We start from the raw sequence: 15,429 nt of genomic DNA, 5'->3' as shown, positions 1-15,429 counted from the left end.
GTAAATTAATCAAATTGAGTGCAGTGGGAAGGCTGATTAAGTAGAGAGCTAGTGAAGACATATCCTGTGAAAGGCAGTGGGCTAAGTGGTAGGGGCAGAAGGAAGATATAGAGTGCTTTCAAAAGTGCCTATATGTAAGTAAACAAGGCAGTGTGCCAGTTACAATGTTATAATGTTCTACAGAAGAGGGATGTACACCAAGAATGCCAGCCTGGACCTGGGGTGTGTCTTGGAAGGCTTAACCAGGAAGGGGACGATTCATTTCTATTTGAACCAAGACTGATGCTGCGTGGTGAAGGAGAGAAACTGCGTTCTAGGCAGAGAAGTCCAGATGAGAAAGAGCAGAGATGGGAGGGACAGCACAGTGGCTTCTCAGGATTGAGTATGGTGTTAGACTTCTAAAAGAGCTGTGGTAGAGGGAGAAAACTGTCAAAGGAAACCAGTAACTGTTAAGGGAAATACCTTAAACGTCCTCTTTCAGGCTGACTAGTGCCTTAGGGGAGCAAATGAGCAACAGAAACGAAACGAGCAACTGCTGTTCTTTCAAAATACCCAGGGAGAGGAACCGGCAGACGATGGGCAGGCAAGTAAGAGGGCTATTAGTTCTCTAGAAAACTGGAGAGGCATATTTAACAAGTAAGATGTATATTTACATTCATATCAAGGTGGGGAGAAATGCATCCTCAGGTAGCCACCAAACCTGGGTACTTGGAATGCAAGGGGCTTAGAAAGTATTTTAGGGAAAAGGGGTTTTGAGCTTTGAGCTGTCAGTTTGAAATGATTATCTCTTAAAACCTAACATTATTAACCTTCCCCCTCAAAATGTTTGCCTTTTCACAGCATTGAACAAACAACTGAGATCCTGTTGTGCTTATCACCTGTTGAAGTTGCCAATCTTAAGGAAGGAATCAATTTCTTTCGCAATAAGAGCACTGGCAAAGACTACATCTTGTACAAGAATAAGAGCCGACTGAGGGCATGCAAGAATATGTGCAAGCACCAAGGAGGCCTGTTCATAAAAGATATCGAGGATTTAGCCGGAAGGTACGAAGAGTCCTTTGCTTTCTCACTGGTGACCTTTCTTGCAATTAGATTTGGCAGGAAATGTGTTCATCTAGAAATTTTAAATGAACCAATAAGCAAATTACTTCCCCTAGAAAATTTTACTCTTGGGTGTTTAGGCCATTTCTCTGATCTAAAAGTTATATGTTCTATTTAATTTTCCTCTCTAAGAACTCTAATTTAAAATTTATTCCCGGCTTGATAAATAGTAAAACCTCTCTGGGGTATGTGTGTATGTGTGTGTGTGTTTTGGGTGTGCATAGGGAAAGCACACATTTACCTGGTTTGGTATTCAAAGACCCAAGCCTCCTATGGGTCTCCTTCGCCTCTCTCCCAGAAGTGTGTGTGTGTGTGTGTGTGTGCGCGCGCGCATGCTTATGTGTGTGTGCATGTGTGTATAGGGGGGCTCTTTTCCAAAGCCTGCTGGAGAGCAGATAGAATTTTCCTGGGAGGCTAGTTGTGATTACTAAACAAAAATAGCAGGGCCCCGACTGTTCCTGCCCTGAACAGTGACTCTTCTGATCATTTCTTAGAAGAACTGATGCTGTTGCCAACTTCCATCCCATCCCCTCCCCTCCTCTACTCTCCCTTCCCCTCCTCTCCTCTACTGTCCCTTCCCCTTCTCTCCCCTCTGTATAGATCACCTCTCCCCAGCGCAGCAGCAATACCGGGACAGGATTGTTTTGTTAGTTTTTTTTCTCAATGACTGCCAAAGAAATAGCAGCATTGCCTGGCAGAGCCGGATAGGGCTGTTGGGCATGTGCTTTGTCAGTCTAATTCTCAACACCAGTAACTCTGTGAGTGTTTACCCCCACCTTTCAAGCTTTGCTTTAGCCTAATTTGCCCTATGTGTCTTTAGTCACTTGGTACTAGGCTTTTTTCTTCCACTGTGTTGTCAATCTTGTTTCTCAGGCCATTTAGGGGTAGTTTAGTGCTGGTGTATTCAGAGTGAGAGCTGAGTAGTTGTCCACGAGTTACGTGTTACCCAAATCTAGAATGTTCTCTAACGTTCACACAGATTTACTTTGCTCTGTACCTCGTATCAGGGCCCAGCCCCTCATGTTATTTGATTTTTAAATGCTAACTAACCACTGTGAATCCTGAAGACCTGACACAGGTCTCAGTTAATTTAGAAAGTTTATTTTGCCAAGGTTGAAGACGTGCACCCATGACATAGCTTCAGGAGGTCCTGACAACATGTGCCCAAGGTGATCAGAGCACAGTTTGGTTTTATACATTTTAGGGAGATATAAGACATCAATCAACACATGTAAGATGAACATTAGTTCGGTCTGGAAAGGTGCAGGGAGGGGGCTTCCAGGTCATAGGTAGATAAGAGACAAATGGTTGCATTTTTTTTTTTGAGTTTCTAATTAGCCTCTCCAAAGAAGGCAATGATATATGCATTTATCTTGGTGAGCAGAGGGATAACTTTGAACAGAATGGGAGGCAGGTTTACCCTAAGCAGTTCCCTGCTTGACGTTTTCCTTTAGTTTAGTGATTTGAGGGGCCCAAAATACTTTCCTTTCACATTTCCCCCCTTTTCTTTTTAAAAATCTGTTGGAGAAAGCATTTTAGAAGAAAATGAGTCTCTGGCCTCAGGTTTCATCTGATCTCTCATAGCTAGGATGGTTTATTCCTAGATAGGTAGGTCCCGAGTTATTAGGAAAGCTCCTTTTTAGAAGGTTGTGAAGTCTCATGTCCTGTGAAGAGAAAATAGGGGGAGCACAACAATAAACAAAAGAACAATTCTGGAAAATAGATATATGCCACATTACTCTGAAGTCCATACATCAGTAGGCAGGTATGAAAGTGGCTTATGTATGTAAATAGGTCGCTGTTATTTTCTTCTGAAGCTCAAGTTGTCTAGCTTCATTTCACAGGGCTTTATGAAAGCACATCTTACTTTCCAGTGACTCCAAATTTAGAAAAATGGAGGCAAAAAAGAAGGAAAAAAATTGAAAACGTTATTTTGAAGACATGTAGCCAAGAAAAATTAGAATTCAGTCCAAACTGTAGAAAATAATAAAAATTGAAAAACATTACACAAGACTAGAACCTAACAACACATGTACTATAGTTTTTGAAACATAATTTTTCTCTCTCCCCTTTCCCATTTTTATTAAAGACAAATCATGGCAGGACTGGTTTTCTTTATTAGACTTGGCCTAATTTTTTGTATACAATGCAGCAAGAATAATTATTTTTTACATAAGCTTTTAAATTGGCTTTGATGGAACTTTTTCCACAGAAGGAATCTCAGAGAAGACTTTTTTAAAGCCCAGCCCAGCCATGGATTTGTACCATGAAATACCTATGAGTTGGGTGAATTCCTCTCCTTTCGAGCTCCTAAGAAAAACTTGGGGCTCCTGGGCCTGTCAGAAAGTGACATTCTTTACTTACCACAGGTCAGGAACCCTGTACAGGGACTGTGGAGACAAAGGTATGAGGCTGGTTTTTCCAAGGGACTTTTTATTGGCTCCATAAGTCAAGTTTAATTCAAAGCCTTGGTAAAATAACCAGTTTCTTCAAATGTGTCCTGTTACAAATGAAAACAGATTATTGCACTTATGCAAATAACTGTATTGTCGTAAGTAAAGAATACTCACAAATAGGTTCCAAATTCTGTAGAAATCAAGTAGTTTTAAAAACAAATATGCTCCAAATTTTGTTCAAAGGAGTATACTCAATTGTTAAAAAGCTGTAAATAACTTAAAATTTCTTGATTCTGAAAAACAAATTATCAGCAACATTTTAAGCAAAAAGTTAAAAAAGATTACTTCAAACTTCTATTAGTTTAGTCCATGCAGTTAATTCTTGTTCTGCTTGATGTTCATGAATATTTCAGCTCTCCATGAGTCCTCAAAGTTTTTTCTCTATTTTGATGTCACAGTCTCCAGAGCTATCAGAAACACACATTCAAGAGCACCTGTTAAGAGTTTTATAGCTGATTATAAAACCATCTCTGAAAAGGACCAAAAAAAGATGACAATCATCTGTGAATAATGAAAAGTTTTAGGGCAGCCATAGTCAAAGACATTTTGTTACCTCTGTGGCACACAATAATTTAACATAAAAATTATAATTATTACTGATAACATACACTGTGTCGTATCAGAATAATAGGAGTTTCCCATAATTTTGGAATGTATACCAATAACATATTTATACAAATACAGCCCAAAGAAAACCAAACACTATTTCATATTGGACAATGCTTCCTGTGTAATTTTCATACCAAAAAGCCAAATATGTCATTTTTGGACTTTAGGGAACCCATTAATAACATCTTAAAGGACTAATTAGGTCAGAAAAAGACATAATGTATAATTTGAGTTTGGAAAGTTTGTCAAATATCAAAGGTTTTAAACACTTTATATCACAAAATAGGATTACAGGTCATTGTAAAATAAGTCATTCATTCAGCCAAAATGATAAGGATTTCAAAAAAAAAGGGAGAAAACCTTAATTCTTTGAGAGAGAAGACTTAATTTTCTTAACAGTAAGCCCTAATAAAAAAACAGCATGAAGCCAATTTGTTTTTCAAAATTTTATAAACAATCTGTAAAGGTTTAATCTTGATCATAAGATATATCTTCCATGAGCCTTTTATATCTTTGTAACCTTTATTAAGGAGTTGGTTAATGTTTCAAGAAAACCTTGTTAATTTGACACAGGGGTTGATATGCTGATCTTGCATCAGTGTGCCTTTGACATTAATGGTTAATTTATAGAGAAACTGAACTCATTTTATCTCTAAAAATTAACCCTTGTGATCTCACAAGCCCACCTCTTCTGCAATGGCCCCTGGGCCTTGAGGAGTTGAATGCCTTTAATTTCTGGCCCTGTGTCTCAGGAATGCAGTTTATTTTGATTGGCATCTTCTAGGGGGCCTGGAGATGAGGTTTTAATTGCTGTCAGTGTTTAAGATTTAGCAGGACTTGGTGTTCTTTTTAGACCCAGGAGTCAAAGCCCTGTAACTCAATGTCACGAGGACTTTAAAAGCACATACAGGAAGATACAAGAATGTAATAACCTTAATTAAAAAAAGATTTTAAATCTCAGTTTTTCCTAAGCAAACCAAACTTAATAATAATGGCATGAGAGTTATTTTGATAAATGTAAAATCTGTTAGGCCAGTTACCAAAAGGCAAAAGAAAATACCTTCTGCAGTGCACAGAATATTATGTTGGAAGAAAACAATCCCTTTAGACCTTTAAGGAAATGTTGTTAGCATCAGGCCACCAAAAAAGGAAACTGAGCAGGGAAAAAAACTTATATGAGCTAAAAATGAGTTGAAGGAGGGTGTTACTATTTCACACTTTTTAAAAGAGGAGAGAAAAGCAAAACCAGCGCAATGTAATATAAGTGTAAAAGTGGCATTTTTTTTTTTTTTTAACATCAAACCCAACCTCTAGAAAGACCATTATTATTTCCCTTTAAGCATAGGCAACTTGATCATATAAAAGTTTTTGTTTTGTTTTGTTTTTTATAAATCCTCTTATTGTGACTTATACAGATTCATGACATGCTTGGGCTTACTGGTTTGTCTTGAACTAACTTCCTTCCTTCCTTTCTCTCTCTCTCTCTTTTTCTTTTTCTTTCTTTCTTTCCTTTTTTTGAGATGGAGTCTCACTTTGTTGCCCAGACTGGAGTGCAATGGCACAATCTCAGCTCACTGCAACCTCCGCCTCCCGGGTTCAAGTGATTCTCCTACCTCAGCCTCCTGAGTAGCTGGGATTATAGGTGCACACCACCATGCCCGGCTAACTTTACTTTTAGTAGACGCAGGGTTTCGCCATGTTGGCCATACTAGTCTCGAACTCCTGACCTCAGGTGATCCACCCGCCTCGGCCTCCCAAAGTGCTGGGATTACAGGCTTGAGCCACTGCACCCGGCTGAACATCCTTCTTTCTTAAACAGTCATTTTACTCTAGGACTAAATTTACCATACAAGATCCTTTCTCATATGAAATTATTTCTCTTTAAGCTTTCTTACCAAAAAAAGCTCTTTATTTTTATAACTTTCTTTACATATCTTTTATTTCTTGGTTCCTTTTACCTTGTTTTATACATGCCCTTTAAATAAGCTTTGAATTAGACAAAAATTGTTCACCTTTTTTAAAAGGACATACTGTTGTTTTTTTTTTAGAAAGAATGTTTTTCTACAAATATTTTTATTAGAAAATGCCCAAATAATGAAATATCTATTATTTAATATAACTTCAGATTCTAAATTATAATGAGTTTGTCTACAAGTATTTATCCTATTACATTTACCTAATTATTTTAATCATTTACCTAGATCACTTGTAAAAACTGCGACTGTCATTATTTGAAGTTATGGAATTGCCACTGCAAAATTATAACTGAGACAGTGAAAAAGATTTGACCTAACTGACTCCATCCTGCTCTTGCTTCTAACCTCCAAGCTGTTCTTGTTCATTTCTCGTTGTAGGTAGGCCAAACTAATTTTGGGAAGAACTTAGTTTGTAGTTTAGCTTTGAAACAAAGTCGGTAACAGTCCTTTCCCAAAACAAACCTTACTGCTTGTGAACTAGACTGCCTAAAGCTACAAGATTAGAAGTTATGGTAATCTTACTAAATTCAAGATGTTGCTATTTTAATTAAACTAATATCAATGTCTTATTTATGAATTTACTTATTTACTTATTTACTTATTACACAAGTAAAGATCATTCTGTCTCGGGCTGGATTTATAGTTTTGTAACCCCTATACCAAAGTTTGACACCTTATAGTATTTGGCAGGGATAACTATTAAACTGCTTGATTAATAAATGTAAACAAAAAATGTATGCTGGCAATTCTTAAGACATTTCTAATATTACTTTACCAATAATTTTTAAAGCTAGCTTATTTATTAAAAATTTTACTTAAGTTATGTAAAGTTGAAAAAGCATTTTACTAGTCTTTTCTTCTCTCCTGATAATGTATTTATTTATGTATTTATGTATTATTTATTTATTTATTTTTTAGTTAGAGTTTTGCTCTTGTTGCCCAGGCTGGAGTGCAATGGTGTGATCTCAGCTCACTGCAACCTCTGCCTCCTGGGTTCAAGCAATTCTCCTGTCTCAGCCTCCCAAGTAGCTGGGATTACAGGTGCACATCACCATGCCTGGCTAATTTTTTTGTATTTTTAATAGAGAAGAGGTTTCACCATGTTGGCCAGGCTGGTCTCAAGCTCCTGACCTCAGGTGATCTACCCGCCTGGGCCTCCCAAAGTGCTGGGATTACAGGTGTGGGCCACTGCGCCCAGCCAACACTTTTACTTTCTTAAGCCAATTAATTAGAGCTCTTTTACGTATTTTCAGTAGTGAAACACTGTGTACACAACACGTAAATACATAGATATATTGGGCATGCTGATAGAAGTACATCTTATAGATTTATAGAAACCTTTTTTTCCCCTTAGACTTTTCAGATTCCTGACAAACTGTTTCACAACCCTAGGCAGTTGTCAGCTAAATAGCCTTAAATTTGCATACTAAAGGAAACAACTCGGGTGAAAATCATATAGCAAAATTTACATCATAAGGTACAGAGAGGAAAAAGTCTGGTGGTGTTAGAGGGAGATTAAAAATGGATGCCAAATTAAACATAAAATTTTAGAAGTCTAGCATAGGATTCTATAAGGAGACTAATTTTATTTAGGTAGGGAATGACTACCTATCTTTTAACTGGATCTCTGAGCTCTGGGCAGAGCCCATACTGAATCCTGGATCTCCAAAAAGGGAGAATTAATATGAGATTAGACCACGTGGTGCTTTTACAGTGCACTCAGAAAAAAAAAAAAATTAAAAACATTTCTAAGTGTCTAAACCACAGTCTTCTTTAAAAACCCAGGCCGGGCGCGGTAGCTCACGCTTGTAATCCCAGCACTTTGGGAGGCCGAGGCGGGCAGATCACGAGGTCAGGAGATCGAGACCACGGTGAAACCCCGTCTCTACTAAAAATACAAAAAAAAAATTAGCCGGGCGTGTTGGTGGGCGCCTGTAGTCCCAGCTACTCGGAGAGGCTGAGGCAGGAGAATAGCGTGAACCCAGGAGGCGGAGCTTACAGTGAGCCGAGACTGCGCCACTGCACTCCAGCCTGGGCGACAGAGCGAGACTCTGTCTCAAAAAAAAAAAAAAAACCCAAGAGTTACCTCTGTTGCAATAACTATTTTAGTAAAAAAAAAAAAAAGTAACACAATACAAAAGTAAGCTGTTCAAGAACTGAGACAAACTTGTCTGTTTACATTCTTGAAAAAAATTGTTTTCCCTGGAAAGGGAGTCTGGTGCCTTCTCCATTTTCTTTAAGGAACCTCAGGCTATTATAAACTATTTTAGGTCCTCCATGCAGCAGAGGGTGCAAGAGAAAGGAGAGATAGTAGAAGTAAATGAAGAAAACAGAATTCTGCCAACTGAGAAGAAAAAAAACTTTTGCTAAAAAAAAAAAAAAAAAAAAAGACAAGGTCCCAGGAGAAAAACAAAAACACGAAGGCCTTTTAAATACAAACACACACATATGCGTGTACACACACACACACACATATCTTGGATGTTAGGTTTTAATTAAGCTGACTTTTAACCATTGAGCTCCTTTAAAAAAAACTTTTAAAATCTCATTACCATATTTCAGCTAGGACAAATTGCTGCTATTTCAGAAGTACAGCTATTGCTCTTTCAGTTTGGCCTGGCTAACAAAAAGGTGGCCTTGTTATGTAAATGAAGCCCCTTAGAATACAAAATTTTTCGTCTTTTTTTTTTTTTTTTTCCTTTTTCTGGCCATTTTATCCCCTCCACCCCATACCACGTGTGTGTGTGTGTGTGTGTGTGTGTGTGTGTGTGTGTGTGTATGAATTTAGCCACTTCAGAGGCCTTGTTCCCCATAATTTGGAATTTCCTTTGGATTTGATCAAGTTGGGTAGAGTTGATCAAACCCAATGGGAAAAAGTCCGAAACAACAATGAAAACAGGAATGAACAACAACAACAAAAACAGTTAAGCAAAACAATCACACAACTTATATCATTACTGAATACTCTAAGGAGAAATTAAGACCAGCTGGTTGTTAATCTTAACTTTAGCCAAGACAAACCCCAATTCAGTTACTTACCTAGGGATGGGTCTCAGGGTGTAGACTGCTCTCTACCATCCTAGAAGCAGAGAAAAAAAAACTCATCTTCCCTGTTGGAAGCGAGCTCAAACTCCATAAAGGAGTTACCTGTCTTCCATAGCCATGGAAACAGGAAATCTTGCCTTCCTTTTTGGAAGCAAGTAAAACTTTTTTTGGAGTTTTACTTGTTTTTTTTTTTTTCCAGCAAAATAAACTTTAGATCTCTACCACATTTGGGGAGATCAGGGATTCTCTGGAGGGGGTGCTCTCAGGCCTCAGCAAATTGTCCTATTGGTTTAAGCCATAAAGTTAGCTCATGCTGGTACCAAGCATAGATTTGTCAAAGGTCAGGGGCATCTCCACTCAGAATCCCTTTATGGTTACCAAAATGTGAACCCTGAAAATCTGAGACGGGTCTCAGTTAATTTAGAAAGTTTATTTTGCCAAGATTGAGGACATTTGGCCATAACACAACCTCAGGAGGCCCTGACAATATATGCCCAAGGTGGTGAGAGCGCAGTTTGGTTTTATACATTTTAGGGAGACATGAGACATCAATTAACATATGTAAGATGAAAGTTCGGTTTGGAAAGGCGGGACAACTTGAAGCAGGGAGGGGGCTTCCAGGTCATAGGTAGATAAGAGATAAATGATTGCATTCTTTTGAGTTTCTAATTAGCCTTTCCAAGGGAGGCAATCAGATATGCATTTATCTCGGTGTGAGCAGAGGGGTGACTTTGAATAGAATGTGGGGCAGGTTTACCCTAAGCAGTTCCCAGCTTGACTTTCCCTTTTAGCTTAGTGATTTGGGGGGCCCAGGATATTTTCCTTTCATACCAGTATTGCACCTGTAGCTTGCTTGGCTCCTCAGATAGGGCTGCCAGCTTGACCAATAAAAATACAGGATGCCCAGTTAAATGTGCATTTCAGATTTTAAAAACTAATGTATTTTTAGTATAAATATGTCCAAAGTAGTTAATGGGACACCCTTTTAGCTGGCAACTCTGCTCTAGGAGAACCTCTGGGTAATTCCCTGATGGCCCATTTTGATGTTCTTCCATCTTCTGGGTGGATTCAAGTCAGTGAAGCCTCAGACCAAGCTCTGTCACTGGTAAACTTCCACCAGCACTTCAAGGTGTTGGGGTTTTCTCTTCCAACGGTTACAGCTTTGAGACTCTGGGTTTCCTCTCCTAGTTTTTTAACTTAGTGTGCCATTTCACAGAGCGCCACTTAGCCAGCCATTTAAGGAGGCCTTAAAGTTTACTGATTAAGAGCATCATCTCTCCTTATAGACTACCTGGTTTAGAAGCCTGATTCCACCACTTACTAGCTAGGTCATAACGCTGGACAGGTTTCTTAGCCTTTCTGGACCTCGGTCTTCTCATTTCTAAAATGAGGATGAAAATATTACCTACTTTGTCAGGTTGCTGAGAGGATTAAGTGATGCCAAATACATTAAAAAAAAAAAAAAACTTAAAAGAATGCCATATGGTTGTATATGGCAAGCACCTCAAAAAAGTGAATTATAGTTACTATTTTATTTCTCTGCAATGAGCTTCTTGTGTAGCTTATATAGAGGGACTTATTTACAGGAACTCAGATTGTTTTTGTATCTAATATGCTCATCTAAGTATAGTGATTGCTTTGCCACAGACTAGCTTTTCTCTTCTTCATTCAAAGCCTTGCAGGTGATTGACCTATTCTGTCGACACATTAGTCCTCTCCTCTTAGCTCCCCTGCCCATGAGGAAGCAGGTTCTGCCAGCTTTATTCCCAGATGCAGCTCACCAAGCATTTGTATGTTGAAACTGCATTTCTATGTTAACTTACGCTCTATATTCTCCCATCCATTTCTCTGAGTTCAGTAAATTATAGCTGGATTCTCTTTGTAGCTATTTATCTGAAGAAACTGTCTTTTCTAGCTTCTAGGTTACAGCCAAGAACAGAGACCTACGTGTTCTACCCACCATTATTCAGCCATTTTTCTTCTCAACACAACCAAGATCAACAAATCTTATAAGCCATGATTCTCATTTTTAAAGCCTATCAATTTTTCACAACCTCTTCTAAGTGGAAAGCTGTTGTCTCCCTGTCATCTATGAGCACATGGTTCTGCCAATTTTCCCTTTCATGGCCTGGCATGCTGAATAGCTGCAGTTGGAATGTTCCATCAGAATTAATTGAAAGGTTGTTGGCTACTCATCAATGAGAAAGGAGTCATAAAATAATCCTTCATAAATTGAAGCGTGAAATATGCTTTTTGCTTCATAACTTGCAGAACATGAAATAATTCTGGATATAATGAAGTTCAGAAATGTCAGCATGATTCACTTATGTTAAAGTAGATGTTTTTAGTTTTAAAAAATTTGGTGTTTCTGGTTTGCGACAGATTTCTTTATTTAAAAAAATTCTTTAACTCTTAAAACCAACAAAACATCACCAGAAACACCACCAAAATAGAAAAAATGGAACTATTTATATCCCACCTCTAGCCACTCCGTCCCCCTCAAAGTTGTGGGAAGATGGGAAAAAGATACTGAGCAACCTGTTTTGTTACAGTCTGGTTCTCATGCTAAAACAGGGTTGCTAGTGTTAAATAAAAATACAAGACCCTTGGTTAAATTGAAATTACAGATTTATCAACTAATTTTCTGAATAAATATGTCTTAAATATTATAGAAAGCATATTTAAAAATTCATTATCTGAAATCCATATCTAACTGAGCATCTTGTATTTCATCTCACATATATGCTCTAAAATCTTAAACTATATAAGATCTTTTCTCTTTGAAATATGTAACCTTTGGTTGACTATTCTAGGGGTCAAGGATTTTAGAGTGATATAAATTACAGATATATATTTACTACTATAGTTTTTCCTTGTATTGGCCCCAGTTGGATCTTATCCAGCTTGGCTTTTATAAAAGAGGTGTTTCTGAAGACTTCTTTATTCTGCTGTCTCTGTTCTCAAAAATGTGTCATTTTGTGACATGGAGTTTATCTTCAATTTATTAATTTTATTTCTAAAATTACCTATTGATGATTAGGCTTTTTTTGAACATTTAAGTATTAGCTATCGATAGTTGTTGTTTTATGTATTTTGTGTTCAACCAACTAATTCCATTATAATTTAATATTATGAAAGAATACATTTAAGCCTAATAAAGATTAATTTTTATTTTTACCATTTCATAAACTTAAGTACAATTTTTCATGCAGGTCTGTTAGGTGCACAAAGCACAACTGGAAATTAGATGTGAGCACCATGAAGTATATCAACCCTCCGGAAAGCTTCTGTCAAGATGAGCTGGGTAAATACCATCAATATCGATAAATGTATTCTGCTATTATTGTTATTGTGGTTCTTGTCAACTTATTTCTAATCTCACTTGAAGCTTAGGATACGTTCTGATTTTAAACTGTTAGATCTCTTTTTAAGTACAAGGAGACTTTAAAAATTTTGTGGAAAAATGGAATTAAGAGATAAAAAATGTAAGCTTTATTTCTCAACATAAGCTCCATCAAGGCCAAGACGCATTTGTAGGTGATAATATCAGCAATTTTGTCTGTCCCTAAAGAATTGAGGGTCCTGGGAGTTTAACCATATAAATGCAGTCTTTTTAAAATTATTAGCCAAAGAAAGATGGGTGCCCTTTAAAGTTTTTTTGTTTTGTTTTGTTTTGTTTTTAGATGGAGACTTGTTCTTGTCGCCCAGGCTGGAGTGCAATGGTGTGATCTTGGCTCACTGAAACCTCCACCTGCTAGGTTCAAGCAAGTCTCCTGCCTCAGCCTCCCAAGTAGCTGGGATTACAGGTGCCCACCACCACGCCCAGCTTTGTATTTTTAGTAGAGACAGGGTTTCACCATGTTGGCCAGGCTGGTCTAGAACTCCTGACCTCAGGTGACCCACCTGCCTTAGCCTCCCAAAGTACTGGAATTACCGACATGAACCACCGCACCCAACATAAATATTTTTTTTTAAGATTAGGAAAGAAAAAGAAGTCAGAAGAAGCCAAATTGGGACCATAACCAGGTGGATGCCTAATGATTTCCCACAGAAACTCTCACAACATTGCCCTTGTTTGATGAGAGAAATGAGCAAGAGGCATTTTTGTGGTGTGATTCTGGTGAAGCTTTCCTGGGCATTTTTCTGCTAAACCTTTGGCTAACTTTCTCAAAACACTCTCATAATAAGTAGATGTTACCACTCTTTGTCCTTGCAAAAATTCAACAAACAAAATGCCTTGAGCATCTCAACAAACTGTTGCCATGACCTTTGCTCTTGAGCGGTCTGGCTTTGCTGTGACTGAACCACTTCCACCTCTTGGTAGCCATTGCTTTAATTGTGCATTGTCTTCAGGATCATACTGGTAAAGTCATGTTTAATCTTCTGTTACAATGCTTCGAAGAAATGCTTCAAGATCTTGATCCCACTCATTTAAAATTTCCACTGAGAGCTCTGCTCTTGTCTGCAGTTGATCTGGATAGTTTTGGCAGCCATCAAGTGCAAAGTTTGCTCAACTACAATTTTTCAGTCAGAATTGTGTAAGCTGAATCAATTAAGATGCCTATGGTGTTGGCTATTGTTCGTGCTGTTAGTTGTTAGTCCTCTTCATTTAGGGCATAAACAAGATTAATTTTTTCTTTGCAAATGGATACGGATGGTCTGGCATTGCAGGCTTCAACTTGAACGTTGTCTTCTCTCTTCTTAAAATGAGTTATCTATTTGCAAGCTGCTAATTTCTTTGGGGTATACATGCACATGTACAATTTTCAAAAAGTACAAAATTAAATACAGCAAAAACTAAATTTTCTCTCCTTCTCTGATCCCCAGTCACCATGTTCCCACTCTAGAAGCAACTATCATTATTATTTAGTTTCTTGTGGGTCCTCCTAGAGGTATCTTTTCATTTATAAACTAGTGCATATTTATAATATCCCCTTCCTTAGTAGCAGACTGTATACATTGTCCTCCACTTTGCTTTTTTTTCTGAATAGCTCTTGAACTTAGAAAGTAAAAGAAAGATAATATTGAATATCCCTAACAAGCAAAGTTTTGACCCAGAAGCTGCTAGTGAGACTTCAACTTCTCTTTCCCTCCCATCCATTAATAAACACAGAGATTTCTATTTTGTACCTGGGCATGAGGGAGAAAAAGGAAGGGAAATTGGGTGGTGGAGTCTGTGGTTTGTGGGGAGCTAAAAATGGGAATTATTCTGGCCCGTAGACCAGGTTGGACTGCCCAAGCTCAGGAAAGTGGCAATCAGAAAAATAATGGCACTATTTTTAGGAGAGAGTTGGAGGATTCATGGGAAGTAGGAGATGGCCAGAACTCGTTATCTGACAAAGAAGAGCCATTTCACGTCCTGGTGACCACATGTGGCACACAATTGGAGGCTATTCTTCTACCTACCCTTGGAACCTAGCAATGATCTGACATTCCTCAAACTCCTAGGCAGACAAAGTGGAAGATTATAAGCCAGAGTAGGAAAAGAGGGAAAAGCAGACACCAAGCAGTTACAGATCGGGTTGTGGGCATGTGTGTAGCATGCTTTTGGGGAAGTCCCCAAAATACATTCGGGACACTTGAAAATGTGCTAATTTCTAGTCAGCAAAACAGTTGGGGCTCTTGCCATCATCATTTGTGCATAAAGATAGACTGCGACTTTATTTTATATTCTCGATCTGGTGAGGCCTGGGAAAATTGGGTTATATGTAAAAATGGAAAATGCTAAATATACAACATATGCAATACCTTGTAATAGGATGGCGAAATGGAAGTCGAGGTTGCAAAACAACAGATGCCTATTCCAAATTGAAGTTCTGAGTAAGGATTTACAAAGAGGCTGAGAACCAGTAGATCATTCTTAAATCCCTCACCCTTACAAAGAATACTAAAGCATAGAAGAGGAGTTTGAAATATAACTTCTTAGGAAGAGTTACTTGGAAAGCTGTACTGAGAGTCCATGCCCCTTGCAGGGCAGGGGCAACTTCTGAGAGATGCCTGCCCGTCTCCTTAGGCCAGACTTTAGCTGGACCCCACCTGGAGAGTCTGATATGTGTTCAAGGTTAAGGGACACAGTGGGCTGGTGTCTGATTCTCCCCTGAGAAATCTCAAGGGTGAAAGATTGGTCGTGTAGCTGTGACAGACAAGCTGAAGGAGAAGAGGTTGTGTTAGGCACACTGGCACTCCCAGAATTCAGTGGGGCTAGAACAGTTGAGTGTTTCCTATGGATGTGATGTGGACCA

At 38.3% G+C, this 15,429-nt stretch overlaps 1 protein-coding gene across 2 annotated transcripts in view; it reads left to right on the top strand.

Annotated features, from left to right (window-relative positions):
- The first annotated feature begins 506 nt into the window (after positions 1–506).
- LOC100581695 (cytidine monophosphate-N-acetylneuraminic acid hydroxylase) overlaps positions 507–15,429 on the top strand; it is a 58,599-nt gene continuing 43,676 nt past the window's right edge. The window contains exons 1-3 of one of the 2 annotated variants that reach the window (XM_012509131.2): positions 507–583; positions 841–1,044; positions 12,400–12,491. In XM_012509131.2, the coding sequence (XP_012364585.1) occupies positions 507–583; positions 841–1,044; positions 12,400–12,491 (373 nt within the window). Of the gene's footprint in view, positions 584–840; positions 1,045–12,399; positions 12,492–15,429 lie in introns of those variants that run through there. The other variant, XM_030817390.1, reaches the window with a different exon arrangement.

This window comes from Nomascus leucogenys, chromosome 8 (genome assembly GCF_006542625.1).
Source record: "Nomascus leucogenys isolate Asia chromosome 8, Asia_NLE_v1, whole genome shotgun sequence".
Lineage (NCBI taxonomy): Eukaryota > Metazoa > Chordata > Mammalia > Primates > Hylobatidae > Nomascus > Nomascus leucogenys.
This window is presented reverse-complemented; position numbering and strand designations above follow the sequence as displayed.